We start from the raw sequence: 20,823 nt of genomic DNA on the forward strand, positions 1-20,823 counted from the left end.
CATTATAATTAAGTATTACAAGTTGCTCTTCCCAGTCAGTAGACAAAATCGGCTGCCTCCCGATTTTTATGCTAACTGCTTTTTCAAAAGGCAAGCCAAGACAGAATAGTCCTGCAGTGCTGCTCTAGGAACAGAGAACGATTTTTTTGCCTTTTTTTAGGCCCGTTATCTTCTTTGATAGCACCTTTCAAGCTCGTATTGTGGCTTATTTATCTGGAGACTTTTTTTTGTTTTCTCCTGGGCTTTAAGTCTTTTCGAGGTGTCTGCAGCACTTAATTAAACAGAAGTTCTGTAGTGATCATAGTTTGTGCCCTTTTATACTGTTGGTTCGCAATGGCAGCACGAAACGGCTTCGTAATATGACACTATCATCGTTGTAAACAAAAAATTACCGCTTTCTAAAGTTACGTATAAAGTACACTATTAATACTGGAACACATTTCTTGGTATGTGTGTAATACAAGAAAAACATCACGATGAGTATTTAAATAGGCGTATTTGTAGTAATATTGGCACAGACCCCAACCTGTAAAAGTTTTTGTCAGCAATGAAAAAAAGATAATGTCTCTATTCACTCGTAAAACTAGCTACTAAACCTCTGTTTCTGTTAATAAATGTTAGTATGGCTAGTACTAAAGTCTGACCTAGTAAGAAATTATATTTTATCGTCACATTATGCTTATATAATTTTTTGCTAAAAATGATACACGTTCATTATGAAGCTTGTGGACTATCTTAGCAATGTGTGAGGCCGCTGAGAGCGCTTCTTTAATAAAAAATGGTTGAAAACACTGTAGCGGTCAATGTACACGCATAAGTAGCAGCGCGACACACTCAATGGGTAGGATACTAGTATTTCACAGTTTGAGAAACTATTAGGTAACACTCCTGGTGTGCCTTCCGGAATTTTCTATACAATTTGCCATTAAAATTGCAACACTATTCAACAAAAGTCAAACTGGAATAAAGGGTACTTTATGCTTGGATATGCCGGCCGGTGTGACCGAGCGGTTCTAGGCGCTTCAGTATGGAATCGCGCGACCGCTACGGTCGCAGGTTCGAATCCTGTCTTGGGCATGGATGTTTGTGACGTCCTTAGGTTACTTAGGTTTAACTAGTTCCAAGTTCTAGGGGACTGATGACCTCAGATGTTAAGTCCCATAGTGCTCAGAGCCATTTGAACCATATGCTTGGATATGCAAATGATAAACATCTCACTGCAAACCTCACAAACTACGTAACATGGTCTCCATTCTGATATAGTAAAATGTGACAAAATATATTAACGTTACAACAAAATTATGCAAGAACAATCTTCAAATTTATTTAGATCAATTCAACCAGTAGGACCTAAAATGTGAGAATTTCAGCTTCAAGAATCAGACCCCTAGACAAGAAGAACTGGAGGCAACTCTACTTGAGAAGATAAGTAAACTAGAAGGTTTATTGTAATTTTCTCTCCTCTCAAATCTAATGTGGACAATAACTGCAACACGATTACACAGTGAGTTTTTCATTCGAAAGACAGATTTGACTGTTGTATGTTTGCGAGAAGATCGTGTTATGCCTCCTCTAAAAAAGACAGACGTCCATCAACGCATTCTGGAATTCGACAGTGGAGCAATCAGGGCTACGGAGAATGCAGTTTATCGTCCCGCAATATTGCTGACCCCACTGCACGTGGGCTCAGGAACGTCATGTAAACATGGAATCTATGGTTTCAGAAGGGCCATACCCAACGCCATGCTGGAATTCAGTCACGCCACGCGACTGGAGACCTAGGCGCCAAATATATTATTACATGCCGACTGCTCCGGTTCGTACAGTGTAATCTATCCCCTCCTTCCTAGTTGCAGTTATTGTCCACATTAGATTTGAGAGAAGAGAAAATTACAATAAACTCTCTAGTTTACTTATCTTCTCAAGTAGAGTTGACTCCAGTTCTTCTTGTCTAGGGGTCTGATTCTTGAAGCTGAAATTCTCACATTTTAGGTCCTGCTGGTTGAATTGATCTAAATAAATTTGAAGATTGTTCTTGCATAATTTTGTTGTAACGTTAATATATTTTGTCACATTTTACTATATCATACAGTCTTTTGATTTTCCACATTAAAAGCCGAAATTACATTTTTCGCCCAAAATACAACAATATGTTCGATCAAATGTGAGGCATGCTTACCACTGTCTCACTCTGCGGAAATAACAATATTCCAAAGAGTTTACAGTTTTTCTTGACAGATGAATTTCTATTAGTTTCGATTATTATTTCATGGATGAATCCAGAAATAAACATAGTAAACAGTACTAGATTGTGTAATTAATAATAGAAATTTTAAGTATGCCAAATAATTCGTAATTTCAACTGTTTCTAAAAAAAATTGAACTGTACATACTTATCGATTATAACATCCAAAATAAAGTAATTTCTGTTCATAAATTTTAGCTTGAAATATAACACACTGTGTAAAAAATTCTACGAAAGTTCTCAGAAAGGCAGCTGAGATAATATTGACCTGTCCAAATTTCGAAAAATTATACTGGTTTCGACAACTACTGCTGAAGGAAAGTAATACTACAGGAGGATGTCCTGTTACAACAGCCAAGTCACTCAGCTTGCTTTGGGAAATGACTTTGCTGTAGCAGCTTCCCTTATTGCGGCAGTAAAGAGAGGGACACTGACAGTGGTACACCCAGCGACAACCCTGGGCACAGGACTGGCACCACGTCACTTTTTCGGACGAGTTCCAGTTCTGTGTAGAGCTTCACGATATACCTATAAGCGAGTGTAAGCCCCAAGGTGAACGAACCTTGACAGATTCCATTTGTCATCATCATACATGTCTTGTTTGATGGTTTGGGTTCCCAACGGCACACAAAAGGTCACCTCTGGTTTGATAGCTGGTAATATAAACAGTAGGCGTTATATTTCTTCTGTCTTTAGCCTGGTGGCTGGTCTGTCTTCGATATCTTCATGATGTTATTTTTTAACAAGATGGGACACTAGATCACATCTTTACCATAATGTCTTTACCCACCTTGATACAAAAAGTGTTCCACGGCTACCTTGTCCAGTGCGTTCTCCAGATATTTCATCCACTGAAAACATCTGGTCATGTGTTACCAAGAATCCAGCACACCACTGCTCATCAGGCACTTCGACTGATGAACTCTATTATAGAGTTGAAGCAGCATGAAATGATGCAGGGGAGAGCCGGGCAAAGTGACCACGGCGGCAAAGTGGCCATTGGCGTCCTGGGAAATATAAGGCACAGACATGGCGCGGGAAATGCTTCAGTGTATTCTCCATGGAGGGCCGAGTCACCGAACGAAACCGAGCGAGGTGGCGCAGTGGTTAGCACACTGGACTCGCATTCGGGAGGACGACGGTTCAATCCCGTGTCCGGCCATCCTGATTTAGGTTTTCCGTAATTTCCCTAAATCGCTCCAGGCAAATGCCGGGATGGTTCCTTTGAAAGGGCACGGCCGACTTCCTTCCCCGTCCTTCTCTAATCCGACGAGACCGATGACCTCGCAGTTTGGTCTCTTCCCCCCAAACAACCAAACCAACCAATGTGCGATCTTCAAGCAGTACACGAGGCGTGTCACGACAGCTAAACATCCCATGGTCCACTGTTCTTTCGGGAAACGGTAGAACAATCTCTATTGTGGATCCAGACTGTCATGAATGTAGATGGGCATCACACTGAGCAATGTTTGTAACCTTGAATATAAACATGGTACACAATTAACAAATGTTACCCTCTCGCGTGAGCATTAAAATGTATTCCGTTCAACGGGTTATTCGTTATTTCTCTTCCGCATGTCCTTAGAAATATTAACGTAAAGTTTCATCGTTCTACGACCACTCGCTTGTCATTGGGCCCCCTAAAGTGGCAACAGTTTAGATATAACCCCACAAACAACACAACACCAACAACACACAAACAACACCAACAACACCGAACGAAGTCTAATCTGTTTGCTGTGCCTCTCGTCACAGTTATAATAATTTTTTTTGGGTTTTTGTTATCTTGATGCAAGGTAAGTGGTCAGCTTGTGTATTTATCGTGAAGAGGGAATGAGACTTTCGTCTTTTGAATGAAATTATGTTTTTTAAGTGTCACACCTGGACTCCATAATCCTTCTTTAGTTAATGGCACTTCGGTCATGCTATTAGAAAGAATACTGCTTTAATACAATGGCGTCAATGCAGCCCAAGTGGCCATCTCGGAGGGGGTTCTGCCCACTTTGTGTAGACGGAAAACAAAAAGCAGTGGCCGAAAGAAGGGCTACACGGCGATACTTATAGTAAGGCCTTATAACAGTGGCCTAAAAGAGGTAAATAAAGAAAGAGCAGAAAAAGAAAAGAAAATAAGTAAGAATGGAAAAGAAGAGAACGCAGTACAAAGAAGAGAGCGAAGAACAGGAAACCCAGCCCTAGAAAAACTGTTGTTGGCGACAACGATGAAGGCAGAGAACGCATGTACTGAGAAGAAAAATTTTTAAATTCAAGCCCAGAAGAGCATTGGATTTACTAATAATTGTGCTCCATCTGAACACACGAACTCTGCATAGAAGGTGATGAACAAAGTTTGACTTTTATTTGTGAAAACTGTAAATAATTTAATTCGAATCATTTTCACAATAAAATCTACATACATCAATAAATCTTTTAAACATAGCTGCACAACAGCAATGGTTTCACGTAATAAAATTATAAACAGCCGACCACTTGCAATGGATAAAGAAATTCTTTACCTAGGTTTCGACAAATATAAATTTGTCTTCTTCAGAAGGTAACAATTTTACATTAGTAAGGACTAACGTACCATCGCCGTTTTTACAATTGTCGGCACAGATCCATGTGTCAAAAATAAAATATAGCCCTAGAATTAGGGTTTGTCACGTTAATATAAAATAGCTCATGGATCTTGCAGAGCTCACAACCGACCTTGTCGGCTGTGAGCTCTGCAAGATCCATGAGCTCTGCGAGATCCATGAGCTCTGCAAGATCCATGAGCTATTTTATATTAACGTGACAAACCCTAATTCTAGGGCTATATTTTATTTTTGACACATGGGTCTATGCCGACAATTGTAAAAACAGCGATGGTACATTAGTCCTTACTAATGTAAAATTGTTATCTTCTGAAGAAGACAAATTTATATTTGTCGAAACCTAGGTAAAGAATTTCTTTATCCATTGCAACTGGTCGGCTGTTTATATTTTTACTACATCAATAAATGTTTTGCATCATCTCTGTTCCGAGAGCTCCGGAAGATGTACAGAAAATTGGAATAGAGATCAACATAAACATCATTTCCGCCCTTTGTATTGCACATGAAAACCACACATTGCATGTTGTATCACCAGACAGCAAGGCCTTCAGAGGTGGTGGTCCAGATTAATGTACACACCGTTACCTCTAATACCCAGCAGCATGCCCTCTTGCATTGATGCATGCCTGTATTCGTCGTGGCATACTATCCACAAGTTTATCAAGTCACTGTTGGTCCAGATTGTCCTATACCTCAAAGGCGATTCGGAGTAGATCTCTGAGTGGTTGTTGGGTCACGTCCTCCATAAACAGCCCTTTTCAATCTACCCAGGCATGTTCGATAGGGTTCATGTCTGGAGAACATACTGGCCACTCTAGTCGAGCTACGTTGTTATCTTGAAGGAAGTCATTCACGAGATGTGCACGATGGGGGCACGAATTGTCGTCCATGAAGACGAATGCTTCGCTGATATGCTGCCGATATGGTTGCACTGTCGGTGGGAGGAAGGCATTCACTTATCGTACAGCTGTTACGGCGCCTTCCATGACTACCAGTGACGTACGTCGGCCCAGCATATGCCACCGCAAAACAGCAGGGAACTTCCACCTTGCTGCACTCGCTGGACAGTGTGTCTAAGGCGTTCAGCATGGCCGAGTTGGTTCCAAACACGTCTCCGACGATTGTCTGGTCGAAGGTAATACGACACTCATCGGTGAAGACAACGTGATGCCTATCCTGAGCAGTCCATTCGGCATGTTTTTGGACCTATCTGTACCGCGCTGCGTGGTGTCGTGGTTGCAAAGATGGACCATGCCATGGACGTTCGGGAGTGAAGCTGCGCATCATGCAGCCTAATGCGCACAGTTTGAGTCGTAACACGACGTCCTGTAGCTGCACGAAAAGCATCATTCAACACGGTGGCGTTGCTGTCAGTGTTCCTCCGAGTGATAATCCGTAGGTAGCGGTCATCCACTGCAGTATTAGCCCTTGGGCGGCCTGAACGAGATATGTCATCGACAGTTCCTGTCTCTCTGTATCTCTTATATGCCCGAACAACATCGTTTTGGTTCACTCCTATACACCTGGACACTTCCCTTGTTGAGAGCCATTTCCTGGCACAAAGTAACAATGCGGACGCGATCGAACCGCGATAATGACCGTCTGGGCATGGTTGAACTACAGACAACACGAGCCGTGTACCTCCTTCCTGGTGGAATGACTGGAACTGATCGGCTGTCGGCCCCTCTCCGACTAATAGGCGCTGCTCGTGCACGGTTGTTTACATCTTTGGGCGGTTTTAGTGACATCCCCCATCGGTCAAAGGGACTGTGTCTGTGATACAAAATCTACAGTCAACGTCTATCTTCAGGAGTTCTGGGAACAAGGGTGATGCAAAACTTTTTTTGATGTGTGTAGTTAGTTCTTTGTCAAAACAAATTTTATCCCTTATTTTTGAATTTAAAACTAAGTAGCCAATTTCCAATCAGGTCGGACAAAGTGACCATTTCGCCACTTTGTATAAGTTGAATAGTTGAAAAGTAGTTATTATGATCCCAAGGTAATTAAACTATTCCATATTATTGTTCAGTTGTTGGAGATTACAATCGCTCTTTCCTGCGCATTTCCGTCCATTGCTCTTCAGATTAAAAACACGAATTCCTTATTCTGGTCATTTTGCCCCGCTCTTTTCTTCCTGTATCTGTTATCCAAGCTCAGTTCGATTCGGTGCCTAACCGTGTTAGAACCACTGTTGCTTCTAGAGATTGCAGCCCAATGTACTACATTTCGCACCCTGTATAACCTCACATCACATAAAGATTTAATCATGCATCCTTCCTATTATACTGCATACACTAATAAGTGAAATTTCGTTGTTCGTGATCCTTCCTTATCGCTCAGTTGTAATGGCCAGCATGCCATTTTTGTTGTCTATTTTTGTAAAACTATCAGGCAGTACCTGGCTCTGAGCACTATGCGACTTAACTTCTGAGGTCATCAGGCGCCTAGAACTTAGAACTAATTAAACCTAACTAACCTAAGGACATCAGACACACCCATGCCTGAGGCAGGATTCGAACCTGCGACCGTAGCGGTCGCTCGGGTCCAGACTGTAGCGCCTAGAACCGCACGGCCACTCCGGCCGGCAGGCAGTACCATTGAGTATTTTATGATATTTGACGATATTATGGTAATCCTCACTGCGTTTCAAAGTGTTGCAACAAATTGTACTAAGTTGAGACGGAAAGTAAAGGTTTTACAATTTCTTCTCCGAAACTCTTTATTTGTGTTTAGTTTCCAGTTATTTTCGTATTTTTCTTGATGTGTGAACCCCACCACTTACAAACGATAAATCTGGATCATCCAAATCGGCATTCAGTTTTCTCATTCATTCTTCATTAACCGATCCACTCGTTATTATATTTACAGTTTCATGACGTCCCAGTGGTTAACTGTATCCATTTGAGCTAAAACATTTCGTTTTATACGACAATACTGATCTTACTGTTAGTAACAAAACGTAAATTATTGTTCAGCTTTACGATGGACATGGGGCGATATTGAAATTTAATAATTAATAACCAAGTTCAGAATATGCTCGAACAGTCCACAGCTGTACTGCCGGTCCATAGTGTCCAACGGGCACAATATTTCGGCGATCAGACATGTCGACATCGTCAGGTGCGCTGACGAACTGAGCTCATGAGGGTGGACGGCCGTATTAAATCCGCTCCCTTCGCGAGGCGTTCTCTCCAAGGTCCGCGCCGGCATCGTCAGAGGTCGCTGTGACGCTGGCGTAGGCGTCTGTGGTGGCGTCAGTGTAACTGCCTCGTTCGCCCTAGTCGCCCGTTCGTTTCCTTTGCTGAGCGTCTTTTTAATTAGACTCAATGCTGGTTCCCATGCCCTGCTGAGGTTGTAGCCGCAATCTCGGTTGATGAGTCCGCCCTGGTACGAATTTCGATAGCCTCTCTAAAGTGTGCCTCTGATGTTCTTGGCAACGATCTTCGATGGTGCGAACTGTCTGCCCAATTTAAGTCTTCCCACAATGACACGGAATCTGGTATATGTCGGCCTTCCGCAAACCGAGATCGTCTTTGACACTTCCCAATAATGCTCGTGTTTTATTTGGTGGGCAAAAGACAGTTACTACTTGGTGTTTTCTCATTATTCGTCCTACTTTCCCCGATAGTGCGCCAGTCTACAGTATACAGGTAGTGGCTATCTCTTTCTCCGTGACTTCTTCCGTCTCCACACGCTGTACTGTAGAGGTGGGGCGGAGAGCGCGTCTGATCTGCCATTCCGAGTCCTCCTTTTTCCGGAATACAGTTTTGAGGTATTCCAGCTCTTGGGGTAGACTCTCTGCATCAGAGATAGTGCACGCCCTGTGCACCAGGGTTTTTAGCACCCCATTCCTCTGCACAGGGTGGTGGCACCTATCCGCATGCAAATACAGGTCGGTGTGCGTTTTCTTCCTGTACACCCCGTGGCCCTGGGTGCCATCCGCTCTTCTTTTGACCATGACGTGCAGGAATGGTAATCTTCCTTCTGCTTCGGTCTCCACAGTGAATTTGATGTTCGCTTGTATGGGGTTCAGGTGTCTAAGGAAGTCTAGGAGCTTGTCCCTTGCATGGGACCAGATCACGAACGTATCATTCACATAACGTAGAGCCGGCCACTGTGGACGAGCGATTCTAGGCACTTCAGTCAGGAACCGCGCTGCTGCTATGGTAGCAGGTTCGAATCCTGCCTCGGGCATGGATGTGTGTGATGTCCTTAGGTTAGGTTAGGTTTAAGTAGTTCTAAGTTCTAGGTGACTGATGACCTCAGATGTTAGGTCCCATAGTGCTTAGAGCCATTTGAACTACTTTTGAACATAACGTAGAAAACAAGTAGGTTTCGTTTTGGATGACGCCAAAGCTTCCTCCTCGAAGTACTTCATATAGAAATTCGCCACCACAGGCGATAGTGGGCTGCCCATTGCGACTCCTTCTGTTTGTTCATAATATTATCCATTAAAGACAAAAAACGTGGAGGTCAGAAAGTGCTTGAAAAGGTCGGTCGCCTTCTCGTCAAATTTCTGTGCAATAAGCTCAACTGATTCTCGAAGAAAACATTACCAAAAATGTTCACTCCTTCCATTCAATATACACTACTGGCCATTAAAATTGCTACGCCACGAAGATGACGTGCTACAGACGCGAAATTTAACCGACAGGAAGAAGACGCTGTGATACGCAGATGATTAGCTTTTCAGAGCATTCACACTAGGTTGGCGCCGGTGGCGACACCTACAACGTGCTGACATGAGGAGTTTCCAACCGATTTCTCACATACAAACAGCAGTTGACCGGCGTTGCCTGATGAAACGTTGTTGTGATGCCTCGTGGAAGGAGGAGAAATGCGTACCATCACGTTTCCGACTAAGGTCGGATTGTAGCCTATCGCGATTGTGGTTTATCGTATCGCGACATTGCTGCTCGCGTTGGTCGAGATCCAATTATTGTTAGCAGAATATGGAATCAGAGGGTACAGGAGAGTAATACGGAACGCCGTGCTGGATCCCAACGGCCTCGTATCACTAGCAGTCGAGATTACAGGCATCTTATCCGCATGGCTGTATCGGATCGTGCAGCCACATCTCGATCCCTGAGTCAACAGATGGGGACGATTGCAAGACAACAACCATCTGCACGAACAGTTCGACGACGTTTGCAGCAGCATGGACTATCAGCTCGGAGAACATGGCTGCGATTACCCTAGACGCTGCATCACAGACAGGAGCGCCTTCGATGGTGTACTCAACGACAAACCTGGGTGCACGAATGGCAAAACGTAATTTTTTCGGATGAATTCAGGTTCTGTGTACAGCATCATGATGGTCGCATCCGTGTTTGGTGACATTGCGGTGAACGCACATTGGAAGCGTGTATTCCTCATCGCCGGCGTGATGGTATGGGGTGCCATTGGTTACACGTCTCGGTCACCTCTTGTTCGCATTGATGGCACTTTGAACAGTGGACGTTACATTTCAGATGTGTTACGACCCGGGGCTCTACCCTTCATTCGATCCCTGCGAGCCGGCCGCGGTGGTCTCGCGGTTCTAGGCGCTCAGGTTGAATCCTGCCTCGGGCATGGGTGTGTGTGATGTCCTTAGGTTAGTTAGGTTTAAGTAGTTCTAAGTTCTAGGGGACTGATGACCACAGATGTTAAGTCCCATAGTGTTCAGAGCCATTTGAACCATTTTGATCCCTCCGAAACCCTACATTTCAGCAGGATAATGCACGACCGCATTTTGCAAGTCCTGTACGGGCCTTTCTGGATACAGAACATGTTCGACTGTTGCCCTGGACAGCACATTCTCCATATCTCTCACCAATTGAAAACGTCTGGTCAATGGTGGCCGAGCAAGTGGCTCGTCACAATACGCCAGTCACTACTCTTGATGAACTGTGGTATCGTGTTGTAGCTGCATGGGCAGTTGTGCCTGTACCCGCTATCCAAGCTCTGTTTGAGTCAATGCCCAGGCGTATCAAGGCCTTTATTATAGGCAGAGGTAGTTGTTCTGGGTACTGATTTATCAGGATCTATGCATCCAAATTGCGTGAAAATGTAATCACATGTCAGTTATAGTATAATATATTTGTCCAATGAACACCCGTTTGTCATCTGCATTTCTTCTTGGTGTAGCAATTTTAATGGCCAGTAGTGTACAAATCAAACCCTCATATATATTTTCCAGATCAGCAACACTTAGATGAGGGCAATTAATTTTTTCATTGACATCCACTACTGGGTTCATTGCATTTACCATGCAAAGATGAAAAAAGAAATGTCTTGAATTGTAACATTGACTGTGGGTAGCCTGCACGTTTGTAACCTGCCTCTGTTTTGTCCTCTGCAGAATATATTTCAAAGAACTCTGGAAGATCCTGAAAGTTTTCCAATATTCTCAAGATACTAGAAGCTCGCATAGTTCATAGAGGCGGGCTAAGGGGTCGTAAACCAGCTTGGTCGTTGGCGGTCTCACAGCGTATGCTTCTGAAAAGTCCCATCCTTATGTTGGATACCCTTAAGTGTTTATTGAGTCCTTGGCTAAAGCCATAATATCTCTCCCAGGCATAAGATGGCGGAGACTATCTACAACTGCCAGGTCTAAACTGTGAGAAGTGCAGTGCACATAACGTGCTTTTGGTTATACATCCTAAACTAACATTTTTCGTCCTCTAAACTTATCTCTCATATTCGAGGCACTATCATAGCACTGTAGTCTTAAGTTATCTATTGACAAATTAAGACGAACAAAAACGTCTTTTAAAATACTAAACATAGTTTGTGATTCAGTGTTGGGAGTCTCGTATAACCAATTAAGTCTTCGTTGATGATTAAGAAATCATCGACAATAGAAATACGAAATGACACATGTTCTTGAATTGAAGGATCACTTGTTTCATCAACCATAATAGAAAAATGTTCAGTCTTCTTAGCCGGCCAGGGTGGCCAAGCGGTTCTAGGCGCTACAGTCTGGAACCGCGCGACCACTACGATCACAGGTTCGATCCTGCCTCGGGCATAGATGTGGGTGACGTCCTTAGGTTAGTTACGTTTAAGTAGTTCTAAGTTCTAGGGGGCTGATGACCTTACAAGTTAAGTCCCATAGTGCTCTGAGCCATTTGAACATTTTTTTTTTTCAGTCTTACTGACTGAAGTCAATACTTTTCTTAACATGGACTTTCCTAGTAGATGAATTATCTCGTTTTGAATATTGTGGGACGTCCACTTATACCCCGCGTGCCCTAACCAATCTTTAAACTCAGGTATGTCATTCTTTTGGAGCTCCAACAATTGAAAAAATTTCGAGTCTACACCTTCGTTCCCTCTAATTGCTAGTCGTTGTCGGCATAGAAATTGCACGACAGTAAAAATTGTCTCAAGAGCTAAACGTCCTTTCATAATATCACTATCTAATGTCATTCAGATGGGATACCACCCTTCGGTTAGTGATAGAATTTCGTTTCAGAACACCTTCTTTATGCGTAAATTTAGTTTTATGAAGACGGAATTTTTTCAAAGCCTTTTTCCAGTTAGAAAACCCTACGAAAGTAAATGCATTTTCTTTTTTCGAAGAAAATTGTAATCGATTTTTAGCATCTGGTTCTTTGTAGGTATTGCAAAAAAAAAAAAAAAAAATTCGGTAGATGCTTCATATTCTAGCCATGTATATTTGATCAACCAAGACTTCTGAAATGATCTTCCCTTACCGGATTGTCCAGGTTTCGACTGTGGAGGGTTCTCGCATGAAGACGATGAAGCAATTGACGACACAACAATTGTTGGAGGTTGACTTGCAGTATCAACAAATCCCAAACGCGTCTTTTTGGTAACAAATTTATCCATTGCGAACTTAATTCACAATACACTAAGAAGCTAAAGTAAAGGAATAAAATAGTCCACTAGACACTAAAGTCGGAACACTAAACGCGTCTGCAGCATGCATTGAACCAAACTACCCACACTGAATAACTGTGACAGCAGGGTGGGCTTTATATAGACACGGCGTCGTAATGTCTCGAAGCGTCAGGGCGACGCGAGGCGCAGGGCTCCAGGCGCTTCTGCTACAGTCCTTTTGATGTCGCCGCGGCCACAGCGCAGGCCCGCAGGCGCCATAACTTTACCCGAAGTTTCGCGCACCGTCACAAATTCTAAGTGTGCCCGCAGCATCGTAACACTATCATGATTCATGCCACTCGCAGTTAACCTGCTTATTTCTGTAATAATTATTTATTTTAACTCATTGATGAATTTATTTTCAAAGGTAATAATCGTCAGACAAGGAAAATAAAAAAAATTCAACGTAATTTTGTGATCTTACAATGCATAATATAACTAATAATTTTCTTAAATTATTGAGGGTCTCGGCCCCCGCCCCCCAAACGAATTTTTGAAGGGGCTCGGACCCCCTCAAGACCATGGAGTCGGTGCCTGTGGTTAGGCGGGAGCTGAAAAACTTGGATTTCAAGGTCGAGCGAGTGCTCATAAGCCAAACATCACGCCGGTAAATACCAAACGACGCCTCGCTTGCTGTAAGGAGCGTAAACATTGGACGATTGAACAATGGAAAAACGATGGGTGGAGTGACGAATCACGGTGCACAACTTGGCGATACGAAAACAGGGTGTGGGTATGGCGAATGCCCTGTGAAAGTCATCTGCCAACGTGTGTAGTGCCTAAGGCGGAGTGGCTACACGACAATAACATCCCTGTAATGGACTGGGCTGCACAAAGTGCTGACCTGAATCCTGTAGAACACCTTTGGGATGTTTTGGAACTCCGACTTCGAACCAGGCCTCACCGACCGACATCGATAGCTCTCCTCAGTGCAGCAACCCGTGAACAATGGGCTGCCATTCCCCAAGAAACCTTCCAGTCCCTGACTGAAGGTGTGCCCGCAAGAGTGGAAGCTGTCGTCAAGGCTAAGGGTGGGCCGACACCATGTTGAATTCCAGCGTTACCGATGGAGGGCGCCACGAACTTGTTAGTCATTTTCAGCCAGGTGTCCCGATACTTTTTATCACATAGTGTATATCGGTTTCATGGTCAAGTGGCCACCATTTTGTTAATGGTCACAGTTATTCGTGATATTTCGAATAATTTCGTGTAATTTCTTCACTTATGTTGTGTTAAAATCATAACAATTCTCGTTTCACCAGCTATCGAAGGCCCTCAGAAATCCCATTGTTCTCTAAAAGGATCTATAATTACTTGAATAATGCATTAGATAATGAAATTTCACATATTAACCATATAGCAAAATACTCTACTCTTTGAGTGTTATCATTTTCCAAAATGTTATGTCGGTATATCATATGGTTTATGAGATAGGAGGTGTGTTGTGAATAATTGACTCTACCTTTATCACTGGTGTTCGCTGTCAGAACTAAGTGTGCTACACAAAATCAATTTTCTCGAGATTGGAGATAAACAGAGACTTCCTTCCAAGTCAAAAGAAAAATTCAATGTGTTATGTGAATTAAGGTCACGCACCTCGATTCTATCAGCACAGTACATGAGCAAAGAATGTCATGTACATTTTGCCTCGCCATCAGGGGCGGTGCCGAACCAGTCAGCGGCCCCACGCTGTTGCCTCTTACAAGGGATCCTCCCCATCGCACCCCCCTCAGATTTAGTTATAAGTTAGCACAGTGGATAGGCCTTGAAAAACTGAACACAGGTCATTCGAGAAAACAGGAAGAAGTTGTGTGGAACTATGACAAAAATAAGCAAAGTATACAAACTAAGTAGTCCATGCGCAAGATAGGCAACATGAAGGATTGTGCAAGCTCTGGAGCGCCGTGGTCCCGTGGTTAGCGTGAGGAGCTGCGGAACGAGAGGTTCTTGGTTCTAGTCTTCCCTCGAGAGAAAAGTTAACTTTTTTTATTTTCGCAAAGTTATTGTCTGTCCATTCGTTCATTGACGTCTCTGTTCACTGGAATAGGTTTAGTGTTTGTGTTTTGCGACCGCACCGCAAAACCGTGCGATTAGTAGACGAAAGGTCCGCAGCTCGTGGTCGTGCGGTAGCGTTCAAGCTTCCCGCGCCCGGGTTCGATTCCCTGCGGGGTCAGGGATTTTGTCTGGCCCGTAATGACTGGGTGTTGTGTGATGTACTTTGGTTAGTTAGGTTTAAGTAGTTCTAAGTTCTAAGGGACTGATGACCATAGATGTTAAGTCCCATAGTGCTCAGAGCCATTTTTGAGTAGACAAAAGGACGTGCCTCTCCAATGGGAACCGAAAACATTTGATCGCAAGATCATAGGTCAACCGATTCCTCCACAGGAAAACACGTCTGGTATATTCTATACGACACTGTTGACGTCATGTGCGTCACATGACAGGAATATGTTGTGGACCCACCTAACTTGTACACTTGGCGAATGGATAAAAAGATTCTTCTACCTTGCCAGATTTAGGTTTTCTTGTGGATGTGATAATCACTCCCAAAAAAGTGATGAAAACATAACAGTTTGTCAGATAATAATTGTCTCAAAATAAAAATTAAACTTTTCACTCGAGGGAAGATTTGAACCATGGGCCTCTAATTCCGCAACTGCTCACGCTAACCACGGGACCACGGCGCTCCCAAGCTCACAATGTCCTTGATGTTGCTTATCTTTAGCATGGACTACTCAGTTTGTATATTTTGCTTATTTTTTTCATAGTTCCATACAACTTCTTCTTGTTTTCTCGATAGACCTGTGTTCAGTTTTTCAAGGCCTATCCACTGTGCCAACTTAGAACTAAATCCAAGGGGTTGCAATGGGGACGTTCCCTTGTTAAACAACAGGGGATGTTTTCCGCGGTGGATCAAGCCGCTTCGCGCTGGCCTCCGCTACGTGGTAACCGCTTTTGCTGTGCGCACCCTTACGCGCTGTACCGTTGAGGTAGCAAAGAAGTGAGGAGACAGAAAAGGGTCCGGATGTAACGGAGGCGTCGTGGTGTTGCAGAGGGTGCTGCGTGCGACCGCTGCCGTGCTTCCCGTTCCCGAACCCGCCCAACTGCCCGCCGTGCCAGCCGAGCGCGGTGCTGACGTGCAAGCCGCGCTGCTGCCCGCCGCCGTGCTGCCCGCCTTACCCGTGCCCGCCGGTGCTGTGCCCGCCGTGCCGGCCCAAGCCGCGCTGCTGCCCGCCCAAGGGCTGCCTGCCGTGCACGGCGCCCACGTGCCCCAGCAACCAGGTGTGCGTCAAGCCGCCCCCCTGCCCGCGGCCCTCGTGCACGCCGCTCTGCATGCCCGTCTACGCGCCGCGCGCTCCCAGGGTGCCGTGCGTCGACCAGCGGCCCCGCATCGTCAACGTCGCCGTGCACGAAGTCCGGCCCAGCTCCGCCCTCAAGTTCGTCTACTTCAACACAGCTCCCGGGCTGGACTTTTGCCAGCAGGTAAGCTTCGAAACTTTTTCCCATTTCAGTGGTTTTTTCCCAGTAGTTACTAACTCGATGCCTTTCGGCAGCGTGCTGCCATCAAGTACCAAAAGTAGGGGTTACACGGACCATGTTTTACGGCAGGGGCGGGCAGGAATCCCGCACGTGTGCGGTGCACTTGCACGCGTGCAATTAACAGGTGTTCTGCGTGCACACAGGGGCAAGCTGGCCACCCGCTTATCTTCCCTCCCCACCATACCTTCTGTCCACTCCTTCCTCCGTAGTGCGTTTTGTTTCCTAGCTTGGTTTATTGAATGATGGAGCAAGGTTAGTAGGAGTGCTTGAAAGAAATCATGGTTTGAAAGAGTACCTATTAACTACGATACGTTTTATTTAATTATCACATGTGGAGTTTACAATACGTTTAATATCTGGAACAAAACTTCCACATACAGACAAACGCAAACAGTTACGTAAATTTTCATCACTTAAGTTTGCTCTTAACCGAGGCTTATTAATTCAGCAAATGGTTTTCCAGCTCTCGCGATATTAAGTGCAATTTTATAACTTGCACGTCCGCTGGCCTATTATTGTTGTCGTCCTGAAAAATTGAAAACAGTGCTCCATAAAATGTTAAATCAGTGAGATGACAGACATGACGAAGGAAAGTCGCAGATCTCTCGTGACAACAGCAACTAGGACAGATTCATCTAATATCGTCAGATCGCTCTTCTTAAGCTCAGTCAGTTTCCCCATCCGCTCAGAATCCGACAATAAAGTGTACTCGTCCTTGTGAAATTTATTATAATAGCCTTCAATACTAAACTTCCGCTGACCAGTGAGAATACTGCCACATATTAAACATTTCGAATTTTCAAGTTGATGCACAAAGAAAAAATGATTCTCCCATTACTTTTTAAAAGATAGCAAATCTCCAATTCTCCGTTTCCTTGTTTCACTCTGCATTTTCCGGTTTTTGAAATACAACGTTCACTACGTAGTGGTCGGTTCACATCAACGCCCGCGGCTTACCTGGCAGTACACTGCCGCAACCTGCCTGCTGTCGCCACTGCCCCATTCGACGACTGCGCGCGAACAGCAAACGTGCAGCGCTGTGCGCTCACGAGCCGCGTGCAACTTTTTTGCCCGCCCCTGTTTTACGGTAATGAGTAGTCACAGTTATGTTACTGCCAATATTGCAGCAGTGTGGCCGCAATAAATAACTACCGGGTGATCAAAAAGTCAGTATATATTTGAAAACTTAATAAACTACGGAATAATGTAGACAGAGAGGTAATGTAGACAGACACACGTGCTTGGAATGGCATGGGGTTTTATTAGAACCAAAAAATACAAAAGTTCAAAAAATGTCCGACAGATGGCGCTTCATCTGATCAGAATAGCAATAATTACCATAACAAAGTAAGACAAAGCAAAGATGATCTTCTTTACAGGAAATGCTCAATATGTCCACCATCAGTCCTCAACAATAGCTGTAGTCGAGGAATAATATTGTGAGTAGCACTGTAAAGTATGTCCGGAGTTACGGTGAGGCATTGGCGTCGGATCTTGTCTTTCAGCATCCCTAGAGATGTCGGTCGATCACGATACGCTTGCGACTTCAGGTAACCCCAAAGCCAATAATCACACTGACTGAGGTCTGGGGACCTGGGAGGCCAAGTATGACGAAAGTGGCGGCTGAGCACACGATCATCACCAAACTACGCGCGCAAGAGATCTTTCATGCGTCTAGCAATATGGTGTGGAGCGCCATCCTGCAGAAACATCGTACGTTCCAGCAGGTGTTTATCAGCCAGGCTGGGGATGATGCTATTCTGTAACATATCGGAGTACCTCTTACCCATCACGGTAGCAGTTACAAAACCAGAATCACACATTTCTTCGAAGAAAAAAAGCTCGATAACGGTAGATGTAAATCCAACCCTTACCGTGACTTTCTCATCGTGCAATGGAGTTTCCACAACAGTTCTAGGATTTTCGGTAGCCCAAATTCTGCAGTTGTGGGCGATGACAGATCCTCGGAGCGCGAAATAAGCTTCGTCGGTCCACAACACGTTACTCAACCAATCGTCATCTTCCGCCATCTTTTGAAACGCCCACACCGCAAATGGCCTCCGCTTCACTAAATCGCCAGGTAACAGTTCATGATGCCGATGGATTTTGTACGGATAGCTAAGTGCCAACCAAACAGTCAAACCCCATGTCATTCCAAGCAAGTGTGTCAATTTGTACCTCTCTATCAATATTATTCCGTGATTTTTTCAGTTTTCAAATTTATACTGACTTTCTGATCACCAAGTATGTTGTGGTACATATGAGCAATATTGCTAATAGAGCAGCGTGTGCCGAAGTAAGGCCATGGTGGAAAATAAATCGGAAGGCTGGGTCATAGGCCCGGTGTTAAAAAAGTATTTCCTATTTTGAGAAATGATATTATCGACCAAAACAAGACAAAAATGCTCACTAAATACAGACTCCAAAATATATACCTTAAAAGTTACAGTCTTTTTCATCTTCGCTACTGTAAAACATCTCTTCCACTGCAGGTTCCTTGCTATTAAAAGACCTATAGAGTCCAGCAAACAAAGGAGTACGCATTCCTCAGTTATTGTCCATGGATAAAGACTACAGTAAACATCTGTTAATGTCGTTACTGTAAACTGCATTCACACTTCTGGCTAAGTGCAACTCATACATTAGTTCAGATGGAAATAGTTTGTGTTTTGATAAGTTTGTGAAAACGAAAAGATAAAACTACGCTATCAAAACATTTTCCAAACTTATCACAACACAAACTGCTCCCTTTAGAAATAATGTACGCACTGCACTCACCCAGAACTGCGAATACAGTTTACAGCAACAACACTAACATGCTATATCCATGCCAAGTTCCACGCGGTGCATTTCGTTGTATATGTTCTTGTATTGTATTGTATGTTAACCGGGGACCTAGAAACGACGGAGGGGCTCCGTCCCCGCCGCAGCCGCAGTGGTCCACAACCCCACGACGACTACCGCAGTCCACTTCACCCCACCGCCACCCTACACCGAACCCAGGATTATTGTGCGGTTCGGCCCCCGGTGAACCCCCCAGGGAACGTCTCACACCAGACAAGTGTAACCCCTATGTTTGCGTGGTAGAGTAATAGTGGTGTATGCGTACGTGGAGAACTTGTTTGCGCAGCAATCGCCGACATAGTGTAACTGAGGCGGAATAACGAGAACCAGCCCGCATTCACCGAGGCAGATGGAAAACCATCCACAGACTGGCCGGTTCACCGGACCTCGACACAAATCCGCTGGGCGGATTCGTGCCGGGGACCAGGCTCTCCTTCCCCGAAAAGCAGGGCCAACCGGGCGGGATTGTATATATTCTTACTTGTGAAAAAACCTGTTTGTAACTTTATTTTTGAGAAACCTCTGTGGAATATGCAATATACTTTCCGCAAAAATGTTAACATGGCAAGAGAAATGAACACACAATGGAACCTGACGTACTACCAAAAAAGTTTTTAAAGATCTGAAGATAATAGTCTTATCTGCCGAAATTGATAAAAAAAGAGTTTTGAACGTGATCTTGGCCATAAAAAATTCTTTTATATTCTCTTCTAGACGAAAGGCTCACCACCCACATTTCAATAGACGTTAACAAATTTCTCTTTGTGACTACGAAGGCTTTCCCGGCGTAATAATTGATAATATTCTTCTCGGGTATGCAGCCGGATCATAACGTCTTCATGACACAATATTTCCGCGGTCCAACTGGCCGCCATCTTCAGGGGAGAGTGCTGGTGCACGATCTCGCCGGAACTGACTTCCCAGAGAGATGAAATGGCTGGGTTTGCACCCATGTTAGTTTTGGAGAGCCAGCGTTCTTTCAACGCTCTGTCTCACGAAATGATCCTATGAGTTCGAATATGGCTTGTGTGTAGTATTGGCTTGGGGATTGTCCCCCCGGATGGATGATGTTAGTGATGATTACGTTGATAGAGGTGGAGATGAGTATCCTGTTTTATGAGGATGAGAAGATGGTTACCGCCTGTAGAGGCGATGGAGTGTGTTGATTGGAGCTCTGAGTTGAGGGTGAGGGTTTCGTCCCAGTGTATTGATGAGCTGGTACGGTGATGAATGAGATGATTCATAGAATGTTTGTGAATTTTGCTTGATTATGTGATAGAAAGAGGACTACGACCGCAGATGCGTCCAAAAATCAAAATCAAAATCAAATTGTAGACGTCGGAAGGGCGCAAGGCGCTCAAAACACAACGGTACCCCCAGAAATGACACAAACTCAGCGCCAGCCCAGAGGCAGAAGGGTGCCACCGATAACAGTTTTTGAGACCAAAGGGTACACTACCCTCATCGGTCAGATACAAGGGAAGCTGAAAGGTGCACTAAGCACATCCTGCAAGGGTGACAGCATCGTATACCAGGCAACAAATCCAGAAGACTTCCATTTCCTCAAGGAAGAATTTCGAAAACGGAAGATCGAATTCTTTACATACAATGACGACCCGAAAGGGACGCTTAAGGTCGTCATTAAAAAGCTCACTCCATACTGGACGACAGACGATGTCAAAAACGCCCTAATTGAGAAAGGGTTTCAAGTGCAGG

At 44.3% G+C, this 20,823-nt stretch overlaps 1 protein-coding gene across 1 annotated transcript in view; it reads left to right on the forward strand.

Moving 5' to 3' along the window:
• The window catches only part of LOC126267945 (keratin-associated protein 10-8-like), a 63,549-nt gene that overhangs the window by 15,789 nt on the left and 26,937 nt on the right, over positions 1-20,823 (forward strand). The window contains exon 2 of the mRNA XM_049973260.1: positions 15,777-16,206. Within this exon, the coding sequence (XP_049829217.1) occupies positions 15,777-16,206 (430 nt within the window). The remainder of the gene's footprint in view (positions 1-15,776; positions 16,207-20,823) is intronic.

The sequence above is a fragment of the Schistocerca gregaria genome, chromosome 4 (genome assembly GCF_023897955.1).
Source record: "Schistocerca gregaria isolate iqSchGreg1 chromosome 4, iqSchGreg1.2, whole genome shotgun sequence".
In the NCBI taxonomy this organism is placed as follows: domain Eukaryota; kingdom Metazoa; phylum Arthropoda; class Insecta; order Orthoptera; family Acrididae; genus Schistocerca; species Schistocerca gregaria.